The 24,751-nt window shown below is 38.4% G+C and overlaps 1 protein-coding gene across 1 annotated transcript in view; it reads left to right on the plus strand.

Annotated features, from left to right (window-relative positions):
* Positions 1-24,751, plus strand: part of TNIK (TRAF2 and NCK interacting kinase) — a 410,793-nt gene that overhangs the window by 264,594 nt on the left and 121,448 nt on the right. Inside the window, exons 5-7 of the mRNA XM_060011144.1 lie at positions 9,261-9,371; positions 12,971-13,061; positions 15,855-15,985. Coding sequence (XP_059867127.1) covers positions 9,261-9,371; positions 12,971-13,061; positions 15,855-15,985 — 333 coding nt within the window. The remainder of the gene's footprint in view (positions 1-9,260; positions 9,372-12,970; positions 13,062-15,854; positions 15,986-24,751) is intronic.

Consider the following 24,751-nt stretch of genomic DNA (forward strand, 5'->3'; position numbering starts at 1 on the left):
GGAAGATCCCACATGCCGCGGAGCGCCTGGGCCCGTGAGCCATGGCTGCTGAGCCTGTGTGTCCGGAGCCTGTGCTCCGCAACGGGAGAGGCCACAACAGTGAGAGGCCCGCGTACCGCAAAAAAAAAAAAAAAAAAAAGTACAGCAGTTCCACACAAAAGTCTGGATTCCTTGAAAGGTTTTGAAAAATCAGATGATCTGGAACTCTTGGGCCTGAAGTCCTGAATATCAGCAGCATGTTAGAGCAGTAGCTTGGCTGCCTAGAGGGCACGCACCCACTCCAATTGCACAAGAGGCCCGTCACTGCCTGCTGTCTTCCATGCACGCTCCACTTCATGCACTGACATTGCTTGTCCACGCCCCATGTAAGATCATCTGGAAATGAGATACTGGGATGAACCAAGATGTCTTTCAATCACCAATGGGGGATCCTTTCTAGAATCTGCAGTGATGTTGGCCACAGCCCCCGAAATCCAAGTTTCTTATAGTTTGGATTTACATTGCTGTAGCATCTTGGTTTGGCAAAAAGCATGCCTACTAACATTTTTGGTTGTCTTAAGATTGAAATGTAAAGTGCTGCAGATAGTACCATTAAAAACCCAACCACCTGTAGCTGAGTCTCCTGAACAGTTCATTGAAATTTACTCTTTTCTTAGTTCTATGCATCAGAAATGGGGCTTTCATAGGACAGAGGGGGTTAATTAGTGTTTTATAATTTTATTACTAAAGAAGTCTCTTCCTTCATACATACAGCCTAGGTCACTTGTCTGGAGAAGTGATTGATTCTTACTATTTGTGAGTAGAAATTTGTAAGGCTGAATTTGGTGAATATAGAAGCGTGCCTGAAATAGGAGGAGGAGGGATTGTAAACAGTCTCCCAGTCTTGGAGCTGCCCCATTGCATGTGTAGCTGCCCCAAAGCTACACCTGATTTACTACTTTGCAACTGGGCTTGAGTTCAGCTTTAATGGAATCATTTTTATGAATTAATGGGTGATTAATTCTTGTCAGAGGACAAGAATGTGAAAATGATTTCTTCTTTTATCCCAATGAATTTCATTTGAACTGTGCTTAAACTGCTTTTCACCTTAGCAAAAGGAAGACTTTATATATGCTTACAATTACTCTGCTAATGGTCTCTACAACCCTCTGGTTCCTATTCTAGATTAATTTTGAGCCAAAGTCAATATTCCTGTTTGTGTTGCACTTCTCAAAATTCTCATCTACCGAGTTTCTTAGTCCTAAGTCCTCTAAAGCCAGTGTTGCTTTTACTTTTCCTATTTTTAACTTTCCTGAAAACTTGCTCCCCTATCCCCACCCCAAATTCTTCTAAAACTAGCCTTTAAGGTTAGTTTCTATGATTGAGTCCATGACTCAAGTGGACATGTGGTGATTTATCCCTAACAGGAAATACCCTCCAGAAGGTCTTGCATGCATACTGAGAAATTGGAGCACCAGGTACCAAATCCAAGACGTAGCTAACTTCTCTTTCTTTGAATGCTGTCATGCTGATTCTAAGATGGCTCTCTCCTTAGACATGGGCAACTACTGAACATTTCTAGTTGTCCTTTGAGCAGGCTTCTTGCTAAGAATACCAGCTGGCTTAGGAGATTCAAACTGTGATTGTCATTCTCAACATACAAAGTTGTTCATATCCAGAAACTTTATTGACAAAACCTGAGACTTCACATCCTTGGGGCTCATCTTTTTATGTTTGGAAGACTTAGAATTTGTGGTTATAAGCATTCTGTTTTCAAGTCCAAGAATATAATTCAGAAGCCAAAGGAGTTTTTGTTTCCCCAAATACATGCTAGTTTAAAAATGAATGCAAGGGACTTGCCTGGTGGCGCAGTGGTTAAGAATCAGCCTACCAATGCAGGGGACACGGGTTCGATCCCTTGTCTCAGAAGATCCCACATGCCGTGGAGCAACTAAGCCCGTGTGCAACAAATACTGAGCCTGCACTTCAGAGCCCACGAGCCACAACTACTGAGCCCAAGTGCCACAACTACTGAAACCCGTGCACCGAGAGCCTGTGCTCTGCAACAAGAGAAGCCACTGCATTGAGAAGCCCGCACACGCCAAGGAAGAGTAGCCCCTGCTCACCGCAACTAGAGAAAGCCCGCGTGCAGCAACAAAGACCTAACGCAGCCAAAAATAAATAAATAAAAATAAACAAATAAATAAAATTTTTAAAAATTAATAAAAATGAATGCAAAAGCCAGTATAGGTTGCTTTTCCAAATTTGAAATTCCCCACAGTTTTGCTTTACCTTTGCATCAGTTAACTGAAATGATAAATGTATACCCACCAATTTTTGTACTTCCATGCACACATTTTGTATTGTGCAACTTAAACTACCTTTGGCAAATGAAGCAGCATTCTGTAACAAAGTACTGAGTTTGGGTTTTGTTAACACCTTCATAAATCATGCAGATGGGATCTTTGGCTATTCCCAGCTACACATGATAAAAATATCCTGTGCCTTGCTGATGTTTCTGGACCTTCAAGGTCAATAGGCTGATCCTTTGCAGACTTGTGAATTCTTGGAAGTTTATCTTTCCTCTCCTTTTCTTAGATTGCCCCTGCAATTGCTTGGTGCAGACTTCTTTCATCTTAGGTCGACCTTCATCCTCCCTCTCCCTCCTCTCCCTCACCCCTGTCTCCCACCCCTCCTTTTACTATAAAAGAGAAGGAATCTGTTAGTAGTCATTTTTCCTGTGGGTGACTGACTAGTGACATTTGGGGGGAATATGTTCTTGTCAAGATATTCTAGGCTAGTCCTGCAGTTTTAAAATACCTTAAAGCTTTCTTGCTTGTTATAGGAACTTAAAACCAATTAACTAGCACGTGAGTGAATGCTATAGGGACCCCAGAAATCATCCTAAGCCTCTTAGGCTGGCTCTGCGAATAAACCTTTTAAAATTCTTTCAGAGGTGACTTGCGTTGGAGAAAGCAAGTTAGAAGTGACCGCATCTGCTGATTCCAAACCCATGCCCCTCCCGGTTAGGGGGTGACCTCAGGGAAGGCTCACATAGTGCTTCTGGGACTCCTTCTGGGATCAGCTGAGGCCAAAGGCTCTTTTCTTTTCTTTTCTTTTCTTTTATTAATTTTTATTTGAGTATAGTTGCTTTACAATGTTGTGTTGGTTTCTCTTGTGCAGCAAAGTGAATCACGTATACATAAACATAGATCCCCTCTTTTTTTGGATTTCCTTCCCATGTAGGTCACCACAGAGCACTGAGTAGAGTTCCCTGTGCTATACAGTAGGTTCTCATTAGTTATCTCTTTTATACATAGTAGTGTATATATGTCAATTCCAGTTTACCAATCAAAGACCCTTTTCTTAAATACCGTCCTGAAGGAGGGGGAAAGCACAGGAGGGCATAATAAGTACCCCCTTACCCCACAACCTCTAAGAGAAAACATCCTTCTCATCAGACAAAAAGTATGTGATAAACAACCATGCAAATTGTGAAATATGTTAGAAGCCTTTGTTTTTAAAAATTAACCATTTTAATTTAGATAGAAATAACTACCCACATTCAACAATCCAGGCAAGCTTTTCCCTAACAGTTGGGTTGCACTACACACTGTGCTGCTTTTTAAATATTTCCACCTTGACAAGGTTCCAGGTCCAGCCCAGGCCCAGCCCCCATCGTGCCTGAGCGCAGTTCTGTCCTCACTTTAACTTAACCTTCATCCTTTCTTCCCAAGTGACATGCATGTGTATTTTCATTTTCTGACCCAGTTGTGTAGGTGATATTGAATGAGAATTTCAAATATAAGATTCTCTTTAAACCTCTTACACCTTCTTCCAACTCTCCAAATAAAAAGATCCAGTGTTTTAGGATGCACTGCTGTGTCTCCTTGCTGTGTGACACAAGCTTGAAAAAAAGACATGTGTCCTTGGTACTCTTTCATTAACAGAAGTTTTAGAAACACATGTGCACCGTGCCCTTTATAGGTGCTCTTTCAGCCATTTCCTCACCATCCAAGTGAAGTGGACCTTGGGGAGCTATTAATGCTATCTTCCAAGCTGGAAACTTTTTTTTTAATAAATGCAAACAGACCAAAGAATGGATAAGTAATAGAGTTTGAGATTTCTGGCTACCAGAAGCTTTCCATTCTGTAGAACACACTGTTCACATCACATATATAAGGCTGATGCTTTTATTTTGTTTTAATAGTGATGGTGGCGGGGTGCTGAGCCCAGCGGAGTTAGGGAACATGCCCAAGTTCATACAGTTAGTACTTGAGAAAGCATGATGCTTTCAACCCTGCCCTAGTTACTTAACGAGTATACATACCATGGATAAGGCTGCAGACCATAACTAACTAACCTTCATTTCCAAATAAATAAAGAAAAGGGAATTGAGGAGAAGGAGAATTAATGAAACAATAAGTGCAAATCACTCAGCCCAGTGTCTGGCACATGGTAACTTCTCAGTAAATGTTAGCAAGCATTGTTGCCCCAGTGTCAACTCTTTGAGGACTTTCTTTCAGAAAGAATATTAATGATGCATTATTCCTTGCCTGTGAGATGTGAAGTTATTGACTTATCACTGCTGGGCTTGGCATGTTGAGCCCTGTTTCTGTTTATTAATGTGATGAGGTTACTTGTGGTGAGGGAGTGTCCCCGCTGTGTGGTGGCAGTAATTATCAGTGTTGCTGTGAGGCTGCAGGAACCGATTGCTAGCAAAGGCTGGTTTCTTTCTTTCTTTTTCTTTAAAAAACAAATCCCATTACATAATTTAACAATCATTTTGTTCCGTAGTGAGATGAAAAGAACTTAGCAGCCTTCAGCTGGAGCTGAATGGAGAAGCAAATTATAGAAACCACTGACATTAGTGCCTGGCTAGAGCAGGATTGTTTCCTACTGAATATTTGAAAGTATTTTGTCCAATCTAATTTTGAAAGACCGGAGTCACTGGGCTTCCACTGCTTTCCTTGGGAATTATAGTTATGTGGCTAATAGAACTCAATGGTGGGACATTTTCTCCAGCTGATACAGGAGCAATGGATGCATTTGTAGGAGGTCTGGTCACTGTGTTTTTCAAGGTAGGATTTGGAGAAGGGGCACAAACATGTTTTGCGCACTTCAGAAAATGTTCTTTTCTTTCTACCCAAAGATGTTTCTTTGGTCCATCCTGCTGCTGTTAAACCACAATTTACATAACTGAGATTTTCTTTAACTTTGTATTTATAGAGAATCCCCAAAATACACAAAAGTAGACAGAACAGTATAATGTGCCCAAAACTAGCCCCAACAGTCATCAAACCAGTAGTCAATCCTGCCCCATCTACACAGCCATCTACTTCCTCCCTTCTATTATTTTGAAACAAATCTCATCATCTTTAAAAAAAAAAAATTCGGGTAAAATACACACAGCTTGAAATTTACCATTTTAATAATTTTAAGGTGTATAATTCAGTGGGATTAAGTACACAGTGTTGTGCAAACATCACCTCTGTCTAGTTCTAGAACTTTTTCATCACCCCAAAAGGAAACTCTGTACCCATTAAGCTGGAACTCCCATTCTTCCCTCCACTTAGTGCCTGGAAACCACTAATCTGCTTTCTGTCTCTGTGTATTTGCCCTTTCTGGATATTTCATATAAATGGATTCATACAATATTTAGCATTTTTCCTCTGGCTTATTTCAGTAAGCATAATGTTTTCAAGATTTCATCCAATGTTGTATCATGCATCAGTACTTCATTCATAATACTCTGTTGTATGCCTATACCACATTTTATTCATCTGATGATGGACAGTGGTTAATTCCACCTTTTGTCTATTGTGAACAGTGCTGCTTTGAACATTCATATGCAAGTTTTTGTCTGAACACCTGTTTTCCATTTTGGGGGGTATATACCTAGAAGTGGAATTGCTAGGTCATGTGGTATTTCTATGTTTTAACTTATTGAGGAACCATCAAACAGTTTGTCTCAGTTTACATTCCCTCCAGCAATGTAGGAGGGTTCCAATTTCTCCACATTTTGCCAACATATTATTTTCTGCTTTTTTTTTTTTTTAATTATAGTCATCCTAGAAGGTGTGGAGTGATATGTCATTCTGCTTTTGACTCACGTTTTCCTAACGACTATTGATGTGGAACATTGTTAACTATTTGTATATACTCTTCAGAGAAATGTCTATTCAAGTGTTTTGCCTGTTTTTAAATTGTGTTGTTTTTATTTTTGTTGTTGAGTTGTAAGAGTTCTTTATACAATCTGGATACTAGACCCTTATTAGATATGTGATTTGCATATACTTTTCTATGGGTTGTTATTTCACTCTCTTGATAGTATCCTTCAATGCACAGAATTTTTAATGTTGATGAAATCCAATTTATCTCTTTCTTTTGTTGTTTGTGCTTTTGCTGTCTTAGTTAAGAAACCATTGCCAAGTCCAAGGTCATGGAAATTTACCCCATGTTCTCTCCTAAGAGTTTTACAGTTGTTGCTCTTATAGTTAGGTCTTTGATCCATTTTGAGATATTTTTTGTATGTGGCATGAGGTAAGGGTTCAACATCATTCTTTCACATGTGGCTATCCAGTTGACCCTGTACTATTTGTAGAAGAAACTATCATCATATCATTTTATCCATAGTACTCCAATATGTTTCTCTAAAATATAGGACCATTTTTTCAGATATCCACAGTACTATTATCACACTTAAAAAATGTCAACCACATTTCCTTAATGTCAGCAAATATCTAGACTGTAGACTGTCTCAAAAATTTGAGCAGCATTTAAAAAAAAAATCACTACCAGATAAGTTGCATCCATTGCAATTTGTTGGTATATCTTTTTAAATGTTTTAAAATCTACAGATTTCCCCTCCATCTCTCTTTATCCTTCTTGATATGTATTTGTTGAAGCAAATGGGCCATTTACCCTGTGGAGTTTTTTATTCTAGGTTTTGTTGATTATATCCCCATGATGTAACATGTTCCTCAGTCCTCTGAATTTCCTGTAAATTGGTAACTGGAAGTAGAGGCTTGATCAGATTTAGTTTTGGGTTTTTGTTTTGTTTAGTTTTTTTGTTTTTGGCAAGACTACTCCTGAGGTGATGTTGTGTTATTCTAATCAAGAAGCAAATCATAACTGGTTCTTTCTTTTTTTTTTTTTTAATGTTAGCAGTCACTGGTCATCAGTGCCTAAATCCACTAGTTTATTAGAGGTTGTGAAATAATGATATTCTAATTCTATTATGTCTTCTTCACTTATTAGATGGAATATTTTTTTCTCGTGAAGAGAAGTTTTACCTCTTTTATTATTTAATCACTGTGGTAAAACTTGTATAAGAAAGGAAGTGTAAATTCTTCATTCTTTCCCTTTATCTACCAGTCTCAATATAAGAAGTTGGTTCCTCATTTTCTTCAAACAGTGCCAATTATATTCTTTTTTTTTTTTTTTTTTTTTTTTTTTTTGCGGTACGCGGGCCTCTCACTGCTGTGGCCTCTCCCGTTGCGGAGCACAGGCTCCGGACGCGCAGGCTCAGCGGCCATGGCACATGGGCCCAGCCGCTCCGCGGCATGTGGGATCCTCCCGGATGGGGGCACGAACCCGTGGGACTCTCAACCACTGCGCCACCAGGGAAACCCCCCAATTATATTCTTTTTAAGGGGTGTCTTTATTAATGCATTTAGTTCAGCATATTTAATGTGTTTCAAGATATTGCAGTTCTTATTCTTACCGATGCTCAAATTATCCCATCTTTGGCCAGTGAGACCTCTTAAAGTTGATTCCTCAGTCCTTTCTAACATGATATTGTGGTCTTTGATAGCTTCCTGGCTCTCATATATGGTAATTTTACAACTCTTACTGGGTTGGAACGAGGTCTATTGTGGAATTTTCAAATTTCCTTACAAAAGCTCCTGATCAGTCTCCACCGGTACTCTGGAGAAGATTGGAGGGTTTCATTACCCTTTGTAAAATCATGAGAAGAGGGGCTTCCCTGGTGGCGCAGTGGTTGAGAGTCCGCCTGCCGATGCAGGGGACGCGGGTTCGTGCCCCAGTCCGGGAAAATCCCACGTGCCGCGGAGCGGCTGGGCCCGTGAGCCATGGCGGCTGAGCCTACGCGTCTGGAGCCTGTGCTCCATAACGGGAGAGGACACAACAGTGAGAGGCCCGCGTACCGCAAAAAAAAAAAAAAAAAAAAAAAAAATCATAAGAAGACAAATCAGAACAGACATTAGAAACTCATTGAGGAAACTCATTTCGTGAGTTTTTATTGTTTCAACCAGACATGCAGAAAAAAAAGGGAACATTATTTCTGCCCAAAGATCTTACAGCCTGGTGGGGTATCTTTTAGGACCTGGTGACATGGTGCTGAGGTTAGGAACGTACATTTGGACAAAGCCAAAACCACGAATGTGATTTCATTATGGGCCCATTTAAGTTCTGTTTCTAGTGTCAAATCAGAGATTGATTGCTAGTCATCTAAATTATTGTCACAAAAAGATGACTTTTGTGGCAGACTTTTTGAAGAAGAGGGAGAAATGTATGGAAATGGATGTGTTTCTCTAAACCTAGAAAATGAATGTAAAAGCAAATGGATAGCTTTTCCTCTTCTAGTCTCTACTCCTCCATTAACTAAGGGAGATGTTCATTTTCTGCCTATTTTATAAAGTTGCTGAGTACTGTAATGAGTTTATATTTATAGAGAACTTGGAGCTTTGGGGATGAAAAGTGCTAAATTAGGGCTTATTGTTTATTGAATTTATTTGATATGTCCAGCCTCCTGGGAACATTTGCTGAAGTTAATTAAAAGCAGATAGTCCTCACTCTGACAGCTTACAGTGCCACTTACAAGCCAATAACATAAACAGTGTGCACTTGAATTGTTCTGACTTGGGATTGCCTAGACAACCACAGCTCTTTCAGGCAGGGGAATGATGCTACTTTTATAGGAAAGTTGAGTTTGACCATTGGATAAAAACACAGGGATATTCTCAACTACATCTGTGCCACCTAACTGCCCTCATTTAAAACAAATACTTAGAATATGAAGATTTTCCTAGTTTTCCAGCTATAATTTTCAGGTTGGAACATTAAAAATAATCTTTCCTTTCTTTCATTTTGGGAAAAAATTAAGATAAAAATTTATGTTTTATATATCGTTTTATGGTCACTTTTTCTTTGCAGGAAGGGCATTCCAAAGCAGCCAGGTGGGACACCTTATGCTTTCTTAACTCATTGGAAGCCGTGAAGTGTAATGATAATAATGGCATGTTTGCTTCCTTTGCCAGTTGGTGATGGAGTTTTGTGGTGCTGGCTCTGTCACTGACCTGATCAAGAACACGAAAGGTAACACGTTGAAGGAAGAGTGGATTGCGTACATCTGCAGGGAGATCTTACGAGTAAGTGACAACACGGGAGACCTTGGGAGGTGTTGAACTTTGCACTGACCTTCCACTAATTTGTAAACGTGTTGGAAACCTCCTTAGAGCTTTATTCTGACAGTGATGGTGGCAGCGGTAGTGTGTTGTGGTCTGCTGTAATGGAAGTGAGAGCCATTCTGCATAGGCGTGTGCACTCTCATTTGGAGGGTTAATTGGGTGATTTCTCTTAACCTGGGATTCATTTCCTATGGGGTTTCCAATTGGAAATCTGATTTTGGATCACAGAGATAGTGTCCCACTTAGGAAATGGATTGTTTAGGGATATTTTGATCACTCATTTGAGTTTTCCATTTGTGAAAGTTTATAACTAATTTAAGGCTTGTGTGACTTTAGCCATTTTAGTACATATAACCTAGTTTAATTGATTTTACCTTAAAAAAATTCTCTGAGACAATATCTCAAACCAGTCAAGACAGTGGACAAGAATGTGCCCATTTGCCCAGTTTTGCCCACAAATCCCACAATCAGACAATCTAGACAATAGTGTCATGTATTTGCTGAGTTCACTTCAGGGAGAAGGAGGTAATTGGTCATATTTTAGTTTGTTCAGATTAGTTTAATTATCTCTTGCTACTAATAAGGAGGCTATTATATGTCCACTGAGCATTCTTACTAGGTCTGCTTGGAAGCTATTTATTTACTTATTTATTTACTCTGCCTTCTTAGTATAAGGGAACAAAAGGTAAAACGGTTTGCATGATGTGTCCAAGATATGCCTTTGAGAGACAGATTATGTGCTGGGGAAGAAAGGAAAGGAGGGAGGGAGGAAGGCATTAAAAAACTATGTGTATCCCTTTAATTCAACCCACATTAGGAAAAAAAACCAAATAGAAAATGAAATTTTAAAATGATAACACTTGTATTAGCATAAAAATTCAAATACTTAAAAATAAATGTACAGAAACATGTGAGTGATTTCTACACTGGAAACTACAAAATATTACAGACAAATTAAAGAAGACATTAATAAATAGAGGTGTATATACTATGTCATGAATTAGAACGCTCAATATTATAATGATGTTATTTCTCCCTAATCTGATCCTTGCTATCATTAAACTGCCTATCAAAATCCTTCTAGGTACATTTGTCGATCTTGACAAGCTGATTTTTAAAACATTGTATGGAAATACAAAAGGCCAAGAATAGCCAAGGCAATTTTGAGGAACAAAGCTGAAGTATTTATGCTGCCAGTTACCAGGACTTATTATAAAGCTGCTAAGTAATTTAAACAGAGTGGTATTGTCACAAGAATAGACAATGGCCAATGAAACAGAATGGAGAGTCCATGAACAGACCCACTCATACGGACACCTGATTTATGACAAAAGCAGTGCTGCAACACGAGGGAAAGGGTCTTTTAATCAGTAGATAGTGCTTGATCAGTTGAATATCCATATAAAAACATGAAGTTTATACCTGCTTTATATCATATTTAAAAATTAATTCCAGGTGGATTATGGTTATAAGTACAAAAGATATAAAAAAAATAAAGCTCTTAAGAGAAAATATAGGATAATACCTCCATGGTTTGGAGAAGGCAAAAAGATTTCTCAGAGCACAGAACAAAATTTGAGGGAAAAACAATGAGGTATGCTTGCTGAACTCCTTCAAGTCTGACATGTATCTCCAAGTATTGACGTGCCATTGTGTGAAGTTAATTTGGATTTCTGATGTAGAATTTTACTCATTCAGGAAAGCATGACAGATTATTTAGTTATCCAGACCACCCCATGGGTGCCAAGAATCTACTGAGTCTCCAGGGCTGGTTCTGCCCACTCTGGCTTTCTGCACTCCTGGGTAACCCTACTGGGATCAGTCATGTGATCTCCAGGGTTCAAAAAGCAGCAAGGATGTTTCACCCCATGAGTATCTCTCAATAGCTGGTTTTAAAATGTGTGAAAACATGTTTTCTTCCTTCTTCCAATATGTTCTCCCAAATGATAATACTGGTATTTGAGATATAGTGACTCATTGGAAGGGACATTTGATCACCCAAAGGTCCCTAGCCGCAAGATGTTTCAGAGAAGACCCTCCATGCATTTTATGATCTCATTAAATACAACCTTTGGGGCTTCCCTGGTGGCGCAGTGGTTGGGAGTCCGCCTGCTGATGCAGGGGACACGGGTTCATGCCCCAGTCCGGGAGGATCCCACATGCCGCAGAGTGGCTGGGCCTGCGCATCCGAAGCCTGTGCTCCGCAGTGGGAGAGGCCACAGCAGTGAGAGGCCCGCATACCGCGAAAAAAAAAAAAAATACAACCTTTGGCTCACTTACGTGCTGTGGTATCTGCTTCCAACCACTTTGATGGTAAAAGAAGGAAATGGATCTTCGGTCCCTCTTTTAAGGATTCATGGAGTGGTAATATGCTGTGAAAACTATACATTTTAATCTATTTGATGCCTACCTCAAGCCAAATCGACTAGATAAAAAGGTAATTTTATAAGACCCAAACTAGTGCCTCAAACTGTCCCGTCTCGTGGTTTATGTTTCCTGATATTCCTAAACGCAAACATGGATCTTTTGGGGCATTCATATTCTCATACTGAATTTTCTCAACAAAAGGGGATTCAGATATCTAGTTCTTTTTTTTCTCTTTGTTTCAACTTCATCTTTCATACCATGGTTTTGTTATTGTGGAGAAAAAATTAAAACTACAGAAAATCATAAAGAAAAAACAACAACACTTGGGTATCCAATACCTTGAATTAACAAGTGTTAGCATAACATGATTTACTTCAGTACTCCATTTTTAGATTCTTTTAGATTACAGTTTATCTGAGAAACATGAGACCACCTTAGAACAAGTCTGTAGGTTTTTGAACCCACACCACACACACACAAAAAAAACGCCAAATCAGAGAAATTCATGGAGAAATGGAACACAATCAGGTTGAGATGTCACTGAATAATTATTTCATATAATGAGCACAGAGTCACAAATATAAAGCACTAAAAATGACAGTGACGAACATTAACAAAGGAAATAGAAGTTGCTGTTTTCCTTTTTTAATGTGAGACATTGGCTAAAGCCAATGGGAAATTTCTTGGCTGGTCTGAGTAATATTTTATTGTGCTTAATTCAAATTGTATAATAACTTTTAAATTCAAAAACTGCACAAAAAGAGTGGAGGCTTCAGTTAAATCAGATTTCTGTACAGACTCTGTAGATATTGCTGTTACCAACTGGCAAATACAGGTGGTCCTCACTATTCACAGTACTGTTAGCTGAAACCTGTGCATGTTGAAACTGTGTCATGGCCTGTGTGGTTCCTTGTTACCCGAGATAAAAGCTGATATGCAAGCGTTTCATTTAACACCGTACCAGGCGTTGCAATGACCACCTGTATATTTCAGTTTATATTGATCATTGCCTGAAGTTTAGAACAAACAAACATTGTGTTCCATTTAGAATTATGACCACATGAAAGATATAAATAAAATAATGAAAGTATCTCTGGGTGAGTTTAAATTTTTCGGATCATTAACATCCAAAATGATTTTTTACATCTGGATTTATATTCCTGTCAACCCTTCTCAACTCTCCTTCATTCCAGGGGCTGAGTCACCTGCACCAGCATAAAGTGATTCATCGAGATATTAAAGGGCAAAATGTCTTGCTGACTGAAAATGCAGAAGTTAAACTAGGTAAGAACAGAATCCAGTGAGCCTAGGAATTGCAGAAAATGATAGGATTGTTTCAGCTGTTTTTTTTTTTTTTTTAATAATGTAAATTTGTCGCTGTGGATTTGGAGGTCATTGTACCTAGAATAGAAAGGAAAATGTTTCTTTGACTATTTAAAAAAAAACAACATTTTCTAGGGCTTCCCTGGTGGCGCAGTGGTTGAGGGTCCACCTGCCGATGCAGGGGACGCGGGTTCGTGCCCCGGTCCGGGAGGATCCCACATGCCGCGGAGCCGCTGGGCCCGTGAGCCATGGCTGCTGAGCCTGCGCTTCCGGAGCCTGTGCTCCGCGGCGGGAGAGGCCGCGACAGTGTGAGTCCCGCATACCGCAAAAAAAAAAAAAAAAAGAAAAAGAAAAACATTTTCTAAAAGGTCTTTGAGGAGTGAATTGGTATACAATATGGTAAGCAGATCCATGTGCTTAATCGATGTGTAGAAACAATTGAGTTTGTTTTTTAAGCAAAGACCCTTTAGATTAGAAGTGACTGACCTTGGAATGGTTTCCCCTATCTTACAGTTTGTTTCTATTGTTGCTGCTATAACAATGATGAAATTTTTTTAATTAAAAATATCCACAGTTAGACATTCATTATTTAGAAAAATGAATTCCTGCTATATTCCCATATGTTTTAAGTTATATTTACATCGATTTCATTATTATCTAGGGCACCTGTACAAAGTGGATGCTCAATATTCTACTTCACGTGCATACTAATTATCCCACTTTCATCTGCAGAGTTATCAGTGAGGGAACCCTTTTCTCTGATCTATTAGAGCCCTTCCCACAATAAGTCTGGGATTATCCAGATAAGGTACAGAATCCCCACACGCATTTGACTACTTGATGTATATGAGTAAGAGCATAGATTGACAAATACTCTGTAGGATATACAATTTGTTTCCTACCAAAGAATCACTGTCCATGTGATTGTTCATTTTCAAAGAGATTTAAATGTCTCCTATGGTTATATCCCAAACACGTGCTCTTGCCTTTTTGTTAAAATATACAATTTCCATTTTTTTCTTAGTTAGAATTTGGGGCCAAACTTTCATCTCATGAATATTCCCTTTTAAAACAAAAGCATACATTAGGTAGGGAAAGCAGTTATATATGTCCTGACTACATAAGCTATCCTCAGAATATTCACTCATCACTAATTAACAGTTACTTGTTGAGAGAATATTATATGCCAGGTCCTGTACAAAATGCTTTTAGGTAGATGATTTCACTTAAACATCAGAGCGACACCATGTGAATCTCATCATCCTCATTTCATGGATTTGGAAAATGAAGCTCAAAGAGGTTGATCTAGTAGCCCTAGGTTGTATCACTAGTAAGTGTCAGAAAGGAGATGCAAATTTAGGCAGTCTGACTCCAGAAACTTAGCTGTTAACTACTTTCTTTGCATCCTCTAAATACTATCCTTTATGGCCCAAGCTTGACTTTTATTTAACACCTCTTTTTGGCCCCCCATGTAGCACTGATGTAACCAGATATAACCCCCGTGCTTTTCTCATTGGTACGCTTTATCCATTTATACATGAAGATTAAAAGTATACATTCACTAGAGATTATCATACTAACTGAAGTAAGTCAGACAGAGAAGGACAAATATCGTATGATATCACTTATATGTGGGATCTAAAAACATGATACAAATGAACTTATTTACAAAACAGAAACAGACTCACAGACATAGAAAAAAATTTATGGTTATCAAAGGGGAAGGGTTGGGGGAACAGATAAATTAAGAGGTTGGGATTAACATATACACACTACTACATATAAAATAGATAATCAGCAAGGACCTACTGTATAGCACAAGGAACTCTATTCAATACTCTGTAATAATCTATATGGGAAAAGAATCTGAAAAAGGATAGATATATGTATAACTGAATCACTTTGCTGTACACCTGAAACTAACACAACACTGTAAATCAACTATACTCCAATATAAAATAAAAACTTTTTAAAAAATATATACATTCACAATAGTGAAAAGGAAGAAGCAACCTGAGTGTCCAACAGATGAATGGATAAACAAAATGTGGCACCTACATACAACAGACTATTATTTGGTCTTCAAAAATTCAGAAGGAGGGGCTTCCCTGGTGGTGCAGTGGTTGGGAGTCTGCCTGCCGGTGCAGGAGACACGGGTTCGTGCCCCGGTCCGGGAGGATCCCGCATGCCGCGGAGCGGCTGGGCCCGTGAGCCATGGCCGCTGGGCCTGCGCGTCCGCAACGGGAGAGGCCACAGCAGTGAGAGGCCCGTGTACCGCAAAAAAAAAAAAAAAAAAAATTCAGAAGGAGATTCTGATGCGTGCTGCAACATGAATTAACCTTGAGGATATTATGTTAGGTGAAATAATCTAGTCTCCAAAAGACTAATACTGTATGATTCCACTTATATGATGTATCTGTAGTAGTCAGATCCATAGAGACATAAAGTAGAATGGTGCTTTCGGGGGGCCAGGGGCCCGGCGGGGTGGGGAGGGGAGGAGAAAGAGAAGTTAACGTTTAATGGCTACAGAGTTTCAGTTGAGGAAGATGAAAAAGTTCTGGAGTTGGATGGTGGTTATAGTTGCCCAACAATTTGAATGTACTTAATACCAGAAAACGGTCCACTAGAAAGTTGTTAAAATAGTAAATTTTATGTTATGTATATTTTACCACAGTAAAAAAAAATACACATTCATTTTATCACTGTGTAAGACCTTAGATGATAGACTTTATTCGTTTGTCTTCCCTTAACTAGTGGACTTTGGAGTCAGTGCCCAGCTCGATCGAACAGTGGGCAGGAGGAATACCTTCATCGGGACGCCCTACTGGATGGCTCCGGAAGTTATTGCCTGTGACGAAAACCCAGATGCCACATATGATTTCAAGGTATGACTTCTTACTTCTTCATTACGTTTCGAAGCATGCCTAACACCTCACCCTAAGACTGGTAGAGAATTCTCTCATGGCTTTGGGCTTGTGATTTGTATAATCCAAAGGGAGAACTAAAAAACATTATTTACTTGAGTTTAAAATTAGAAGACATCCAAGTGAGAATCTTTGTAATGAACTCATCCATCATATCTGATTGCCTGTTGGTAAAAAATGTTTAAACCATTTTCTGTATTCTTTTGAACTTCTCTTGCTTCTTACTAGAAAACATTTCTATTTTGGTTATAGTTTAGATTTTTGGCAAAGTATATATATTCTGAGAGCTTTTCATGTTAAAAGAAACCAAGATATGAGTTTGTTTTTGGGAATCATCTTTTTCTGATTAAGAATAATCATATTTACTCATTTCTACATTGCTCAAAGTTTAATTATTAGAGTTTCTTTTCAATGAGAGAGAACCAAATGGGATGTTGGTAGCTACTATATGGTGTTTCTGTAGCCTGTTGCAGTGTTTCATAGAAATCTGACTTATGGCTTGATACTTTGTACCATAAACTAGAAATTTGCTAATAAATTCAAAACAGTGTTTAAGTAGAGAGGTGGAAGTTGTCCCCTTCTCCAAGAAGCCCTCCTCTTTTCCATTCTGTTAGGCAATAATCAAACATAATTTGTGTTTACTATCCCATCGATAGCTGCAATGTCAGGTGACATTGTTGTTGTGAATTACAGCTGAAAGTTGAGACCTTAAGGTTGGAGGTAAATGAGATATAGGAACTGTGTGTGTTCAGATTATCCAGTAGACAGAGAGACACCCTGTGGTCTCTGTGTAGATCACAGGACAACCTTGGGGAAAACCTGATAGTCATTTCATAGGTGAATGGACCTTTTTTTCTATTATTTGAGGTAACATTGGTTTATAACATAAGTTTCATGTATACATTATAATTCAACTTCTGTATACTCTACAGCGTGCTCACCACCAGAAGTCTTGTTTCCCTCCATCACCATACAATTGATCCCTTTTCCCCATTTTGTGCCCCCTTTCCGCCCTGGTAACCACCAATCTGTTCTCTGTAACTATGTGTTCATTTTTGTTTTGTTTGTTCATTTCTTTCTTTTTTTCTTAAATTTTTTTTATTGAGGTATAGTTGATTTACAATGCTGTCAATCTCTACTGTGCAGCAAAGAGACTCAGTTATACATACATACACATTCTTTTTTATATTCTTTTCCATTATGGTTTATCACAGGTAATGGAATATAGTTCCCTGTGCTATACAGTAGGACCTTAGTGTTTATCCATTCTAAATGTAATAGTTTGCATCTACCACCCCCAAACTCCCAGTCCATCCCTCTCCCTCCCCTCTCCCCCAGCCTTGGCAACCACAAGTCTGTTCTCTATGTCTAGGAGTCTGCTTCTGTTTTGTAGATAGGTGCATTTGTGCCTTATTTTAGGTTCCACATATAAGTGATATCATATGATATTTGTCTTTCTCTTTCTGACTTACTTCACTTAGTATGATAATCTCATGTTGCATCCATGTTGCTACAAATGGCCTTATTTTGTTCTTTTTTATGATTGAGTAGTATTCCATTGTATATATGTACCACATCTTTATCCATTCATCTATTGGTGGACATTTAGGTTGTTTCCATGTTTTTGCTATTGTGAACAGTGCTGCTATCAATATAGGGGTACATGTATCTTTTTAGTTTTTAACATCTTTATTGGAGTATAATTGTTTTACAATGGTGTGTTAGTTTCTGCTGTATAACAAAGTGAATCAGAAGCTGGGACGAAGTGAGAGAGTGTCATGGACATATATACACTACCAAATGTAAAATAGATAGCTAGTGGGAAACAGCCACACAGCACAGGGAGATCAGCTCCATGCCTTGTGCCCACCTAGAGGGTGGAATAGGGAGGGTGGGAGGGAGACACGAGAGGGAGGAGATATGGGATATATGTTTATGTTCATTTATTTCTTATATTCCACATATGAGTGAAATCATACAGTATTTGTCTTTCTCCATTTGACTTATTTCACTTACCATAATAGCCTCAAGGTCCATCCATGTTGTCACAAATGGGAAGAGTTCATCTTTTAATGGCTGAGTAGTATTCCATTATGTGTGTGTGTGTGTGTGTGTGTGTGTGTGTGTGTATATATATATATATATGTATATATCACATATATATATATATCACATCTTCTTTATATCACATATAATATCACATCTTCTTTATATCACATATATATATATACACATATATATATATCACATCTTCTTTATCCATTTATCCATTGATGGGCACTAGGTTATTTCCATACCTTGGCTATTGTAAATATTACTGCAGTGCATATATCTTTTCAAATTAGTGTTTTCATATTCTTTGGCTAGATACTCAGAAGCGGAATAGCTGGATCATATGGTATTTCTAGTCTTAATCTTCTAAGGATCTCCCTACCGTTTTCCATAGTTACTGCACCAGTTTACATTCTCACCAACAGTCTACAAGGGTTCCCTTTTCTCCTCATACTCTCCAACTCTTTGTTATTTCTTGTTTTTGATAATAGTTGTTCTAACAAGTGTGAGGTGATATCTCATTGTGGTTTTGATTTGCAATTCCCTAATAATTAGTGATGTTGAACATCTTTTCATGTGTCTGTTGGTCATCTGTATGTCTTCCTTGGAAAAAATATCTATCATCTCCTCTGCCCATTTTTTCAATTAGATTGTTTGGGGGTTTTTGGTTGTTGAGTTGTATGAGGTTTTTGTTGTTGTTTTTTTGCGGTATGCCTCTCACTGTTGTGGCCTCTCCCGTTGCGGAGCACAGGCTCCGGACGCGCAGGCTCAGCGGCCATGGCTCACGGGGTCAGCCACTCCACAGCATGTGGGATCTTCGTGGACCGGGGCATGAACCCGTGTCCCCTGCATCGGCAGGCAGACTCTCAACCACTGCGCCACCAGGGAAGCCCCAGTTGTATGAGTTTTTAATATTTTGGATATTAACCTTTTGTAGGATATATGACTTACAAATATCTTCTTCTATTCAGTAGGTTGCCTTTTTGATTTATTGATGGTTTCCTTTGCTGTGCAGAAGCTTTTTAGTGTGATGTGGTCCCACTTGTTTATTTTTGCTTTTGTTGCCCTTGCCTGAGGAGACATATTCAAAAAGATATTGCTAAGGCTGATGTCAAAGAGTGTACCACCTATGTTTTCTTCTAGGAGTTTTATGGTTTCAGGTCTTATATTCAAATCTTTAATCCATTTTAAGTTAATTTTTCTGTACTATGTAAAATGGCAGTCTAGTTTCATTCTTTTGCATGTGGCTGTCCAGTTTTCCCACCACATTTATTGATGAAACTTTCCTTTATCCATTGTATGTTCTTGGCTCCTTTGTCTTAATTAGTTGTCTGTATGTGTGGAGGGCTCTTCGTTCTGTTCCATTGATCTGTGTGTCTGTTTTTATGCCAATACTCTGCAGTTTTGATCACTATAGCTTTGTAGTATAATTTAAAATCAGGGAATATGATAACCCCAGCTTTGTTCTTTTTTCCTCAGGATTGCTTTTCAGGATCTTTTGTGGTTCCATACAAATTTTAGAATTTTTTATTCTGTTTCTGTAAAAAATGTCACTGGGATTTTGACAAGGATTATATTGAATCTGTAGATTACTTTAGGTATATGGACATTTTAACAATGTTAATACCTCCAATCCATGAGCACAGAATCATTTTCTATTTCTTTGTGTCTTCTTCAATTTCTTGAAACAATGTCTTATGGTTTTCAGTAACAGTTTTCACCTCCTTGGTTAAATTTATTCCTGGATATTTTATTCTTTTTGTTGCAATTGTAAATGAGATTTTCTTAATTTCTCTTTCTGCTAGTTTATTAGTGTATCAAAACACAATAGATTTTTGTATATTTATTTTGCAACTTCACTGTATTCGTTTATTATTTCTAACAGTTCCTTTAGTAGTGTCTTTAGGATTTTCTATGTGTAAAATCAATAGAAAAACAATGTCATCTGCAAATAGTGATAATTTTACTTCTTCCTTTCCAATTTGGATGCATTTTATTTCTTTTTCTTGCCTATCTGCTCTGGCTAGGACTTCCAATACTACGCTGACTAAGAGTGTAAGAGTGGTGAGTGGGCATCCTTGTCTTGTTCCTGATTTTAGAGGGCTAGCTTTCAGGTCTTGACCACTGAGTATATTAGCTGTGGGTTTGTCATAGATGGTCTTTGTTATGTTGAGGTACGTTCCTTCTATATCCATTTTATTGAGTTTTTTTTTTTTAACACAAATGGATGTTGAATCTTGTCAGATATTTTCCTTTCATCTATTAAGATGATCATATGATTTTTATCCTTCAGTTTGTTGATATGGTGTATCACATTGATTCCAGATGTTGACCCTTCCTTGCATCCCTGGAATAAATCCCACTTGATCCTTTTAATGTGTTGTTGTTTTGGTTTGTTGAGGATTCTTGCATCTATGTTCATCAGAGATATTGGCCTGTAGTTTTCTTATTTTGTCTGGTTTTGGTATCAGGGTAATGTTGCCCTCGTCAAATGAATTAGGAAGTGTTCTAGCCTCTTCAGTTTTTTGGAAGAGTTTGAGAAGTTTAGGTATGACATCTTTGAATGCTTCATCAGTGAAGCCTCGTGGTCCTGAACTTTTGTTTGGGGAGATGTTTTTGATTACTGTTTCAATCTCTTTACTAGTGATTGGTCTACTCAAATTTTTTATTTCTTCGTGATTCAGTCTTGGAAGGGTGTATGCTTCTAAGAATTTATCTATTTCTTCTAGACTGTCCAATTTGTTGGCGTATAGCTGTTCATAGTAGTCTCATGATTCTTTGTATTTCTGTGGTATCTGTTGTAAGAGAAATGAACTTCTCTTTCATTTCTGGTTTTATTTATTTGAGCCTTCTCTCTTATTTTCTTCGTGAATCTAGCTAAAGGTTTGTCAGTTTTATCTTTTCAAGAACATAGGCGAATGGAGTTTTCTTTCTTTCTTTTTTTTTTAAAACGTTTTTATTGGAGTATCATTGCTTTACAATCGTGTGTTAATTTCTGCTTTATAACGAAGTGCATCAGTTATACATATACATATATCCCCATATCTCCTCCTTCTTGCGTCTCCCTCCCACTCTCCCTATCCCATCCCTCTAGGTGGTCACAGAGCACCAAGCTAATCTCCCTGTGCTATGTGGCTGCTTCCCACTAGCTATCTGTTTTACATTTGGTAGTATATGTAAGTCCATGCCACTCTCTCACTTCATCCCAGCTTACCCTTCCCCCTCCCTGTGTCTTCAAGTCCATTCTCTAGTAGGTCTGTGTCTTTATTCCCGTCTTGCCCCTAGGTTCTTCATGACCCTTTTTTTTTTTTCTTAAGATTCCATATATATGTGTTAGCATACAGTATTTGTTTTCCTCTTTCTGACTTACTTTTCTCTGTAGGTGCATGGACTTTTCACCAAAGTACTTTAATGATCACCTTGAAACACCCTCATCTTACAGCTGTGGAAACTGAGGTCCAAGACCTTTGCAAGTGCACACCTCGTTAGTGATCTTGTCAGAGACTTGATCCCACATCTCCCACTCTCTGTTGAGAGCTCTTTCCAATATATTACCCTGCCTCTCTCTGATGCAATCCTATATAAATATCCAATTTACCAACAAAACAGCCTCTGAAGAGTATATTTGGAGAATTCCTCTATTAAAGAACATTTTTAGTTCTCCACATGTGGGGTTATTATGGAAATCAGGTCACAAAGATGCAGACATTGCAATGTCTTTGGGACCCAGTGTCTCAGGGCATTGACAAAATTATTTGCTTCTTTGGAGAAATGCAAGCTTGAAGGTCTAAAAACAAAATAATCTCCTGTAAATTTCCTCCTTCTTTCAGAGTTAGTCACTGTAATAACCTGACACCAATCTGTCTGAAAACAGCTGCCAAGTTAAAAATTAATCTCCTGCCAAAGTAAATGTCATTTATTTAAACTGCTAATGATAAGCACATTTGAATAATTTGATTTGCAAATCCCTTCAGAGGAGCCACTACAAAATATATGTCCCAGACCAGATACGTGTATCGTAATTGGCTATAAGCAATTCTTCAAACAACAGTTATACCTAACAAGTGCTAACTAGTCTACATCTGGGCCACAGATATTTTAGACTCCTTTATAACATACCACGGAGAATCGGAGTGTTTCAAACTTTCAACCTTAGCTTAGCCTTTTAAGTATTTTGGCTGGCTCTAGTATATAGGGGACTTTTGTTCTGTGGCATAAAATTGATCCCTGTGGGACTTCCCTGGCAGTCCAGTGGTTAAGACTCTGCACTTCAAATGCAGGGGGTGTGAATTCGATCCCTGGTTGGGGAACTAAGATCTCACATGCCACGTGGCACGGCCAAAAATATAAAATATATATATATATAAAAATAGATCCCTGTGATGTAGTTGTTTTCAGTAGAGTAACTAGAAGAGGACTTCCTCTGGTGAAGCCAAAGCTTGGAATTAAAGTGGTATCTTAAACCTCTTTGTTCAGATTAGGACTAAGAAATACAGTTTGGGGTCAGTGAAAAAATTTTTGATACTAACGCATAACCCTAGGTGTGGACAAAGCCTGATGTGTGAATAACCACAGGGGGCATCATGCTGCACAGGGTGATTTCAGAGGTGCTGGAAGCCCTTGTGATTAGGAAAGTATCCTGAGACATTAATAAGTTGAAAATTAATTTCTGTGCCTTTTATTAAAAAATAAAGAATCCTGATGAGAGAACAGATTCAAGTCTATCAGCCATTTTCCACCTTAGTACGAATTAGTTTTTTAGGATTGTCATAAATGCAGGTTGTACAAGAGGAAGAAGAAGTCATGGCAAAAATATGAGTTCCACTGATCACTTGTCCTGGGAGCATGACAAAAGGGTAGATTAGGAAGACCAAGCAGAAAGGAAGATTTGGGGGTTCTTTGAAGATTCATTTTAACTACTTTGTAGTTTTACTGTGGATCAGAGAAGAAGCTATACTTTCATCTTTCTACTTCTTCTTTGGCATCAGATCCTATACTTTTTTCTGTTCACTATTCTTAGGAATGTAGCCTGTCACCAGGAGACAGCTTGACAATATACTGACTTTCAAAACCCTTTATTCATTCACTCAGCGTATATTTATTGAATACCCACTATGCAAAAGGAATTAGCCAAGCTCTATCTGTATGTGCAGTTTTCATCTAGAAAGTCCATTTGCGACCCCGTCAAAGTTAAATGGTTTGCTACTGTGTGTTTGGTTGTCCATTTGAGCCAGAGTGTATCCCAGCCTCAGAAACTGATGTCAGCGTTTTGGGCTCTCACGTGCTGTAGATACTTTCAGCCTAGAGGGCACGTTTAGAATAAAAGATGACTTGAAGGCCACTGGGCTTTGTTAGGTTTTCTATCACAAAAGCCCTTTCTTTAAAATAAAGACAAAATGCAAAAGAGTATAGTTTGGTTTTATTACAAATATTTGATTATTTCTTAATTATTTATTATTTTATTTGTCTACAATGTCTTTAGAAACTTCTATAATTTTTTTTAAAAAACTGGAGAAATTCAATAAAATAAGAGCCTCTGTGGAAAGTAGTCTGAAGAGCTCATGCTTTTTTTTTGCAATCTGGTTTTGTCTGATAATCTACTGGGCACAGTAAGTAACTGACTGAAAATAACCCCTATCCTAAGGAGGAGTGCCAGAATCTCATTTGCCTGGTGTGTTCACTTTCCCGTAGAGGCCCTTCCTTTCTTGTTTTCAGAAAATCTGTCAAAACACTTCAAGCAAAAGGAAAGGTTTCATTCTCCTGATAAGTACGTGGGGCAATAATGAAAGCTTTCTCATTTAATAATAAGCATTCAAAAGACTTGAAATTAATAAAACTGTTCAAAATTCCTAGGCTGTTAAAATTGTTATTTTTTTAAACTTGAATTTCATTTCAGTTGGATGGGATTTGCCAAGTGTTTTATAGTCCTATGTATTTATTGCTTTAACAGAACCACTCACTAAAGAAAGTTCTCCGTGGCCAAAAGCCCATTCATAGGGAATTGGCTGAATAAAGACTGGCACATCTGTCCACTGGAATATTACGCAGCCATTTGAACAATGAGGTAGTGTATATGTTGAAGTTGGGCAGATCCCAAGATACAGTCTTAGGTACACAAAGCAACTCACAGTATAGTACACATAATAGACTCTTATTCTCCCCTACCCCATGGATAAATGGCATGTGGATGGAGAACTTAAACGTTTTACTTTCTGTCCTGTTCTAATTTTTTACACCATAAATGGTCATGCTTTCATAGTGGTTTAGTCAAGTAAAGGAAGTACAGTGACATGGCATATCCCCTCAACCCCACCACCCGTCCTCTGGCCTGATCTGTGCTAATATCATTTGTTATTCACCTAAACTCTGTTTATGGGACTGTGCACACAGGTGCCATGGACCATTGAAAGTCATAGGTGTCTCCTGCAGGGTTTGGGTCAGTATTGTGCTCTGGCTGTAGAGCAAATACTCATTCTCCAGTGTTATGGGTAATCGGCTTTATTCCTGCAGAATGAAAAGAGCCCCTGTAGGTAAGAGGCTTGACTGGAGATAACGTGAGCAGCCTGACTAGTCAGGGGGGCATCACCAAGATGTATGTGGGGTGTCACGTAAGAGCATGATACTCACATCGCAGAACGAGGTCTACCTCTCAAATGAGACCTGGCCTCTGTCTAC

Source organism: Delphinus delphis, chromosome 4, assembly GCF_949987515.2.
Source record: "Delphinus delphis chromosome 4, mDelDel1.2, whole genome shotgun sequence".
Taxonomy (NCBI): domain Eukaryota; kingdom Metazoa; phylum Chordata; class Mammalia; order Artiodactyla; family Delphinidae; genus Delphinus; species Delphinus delphis.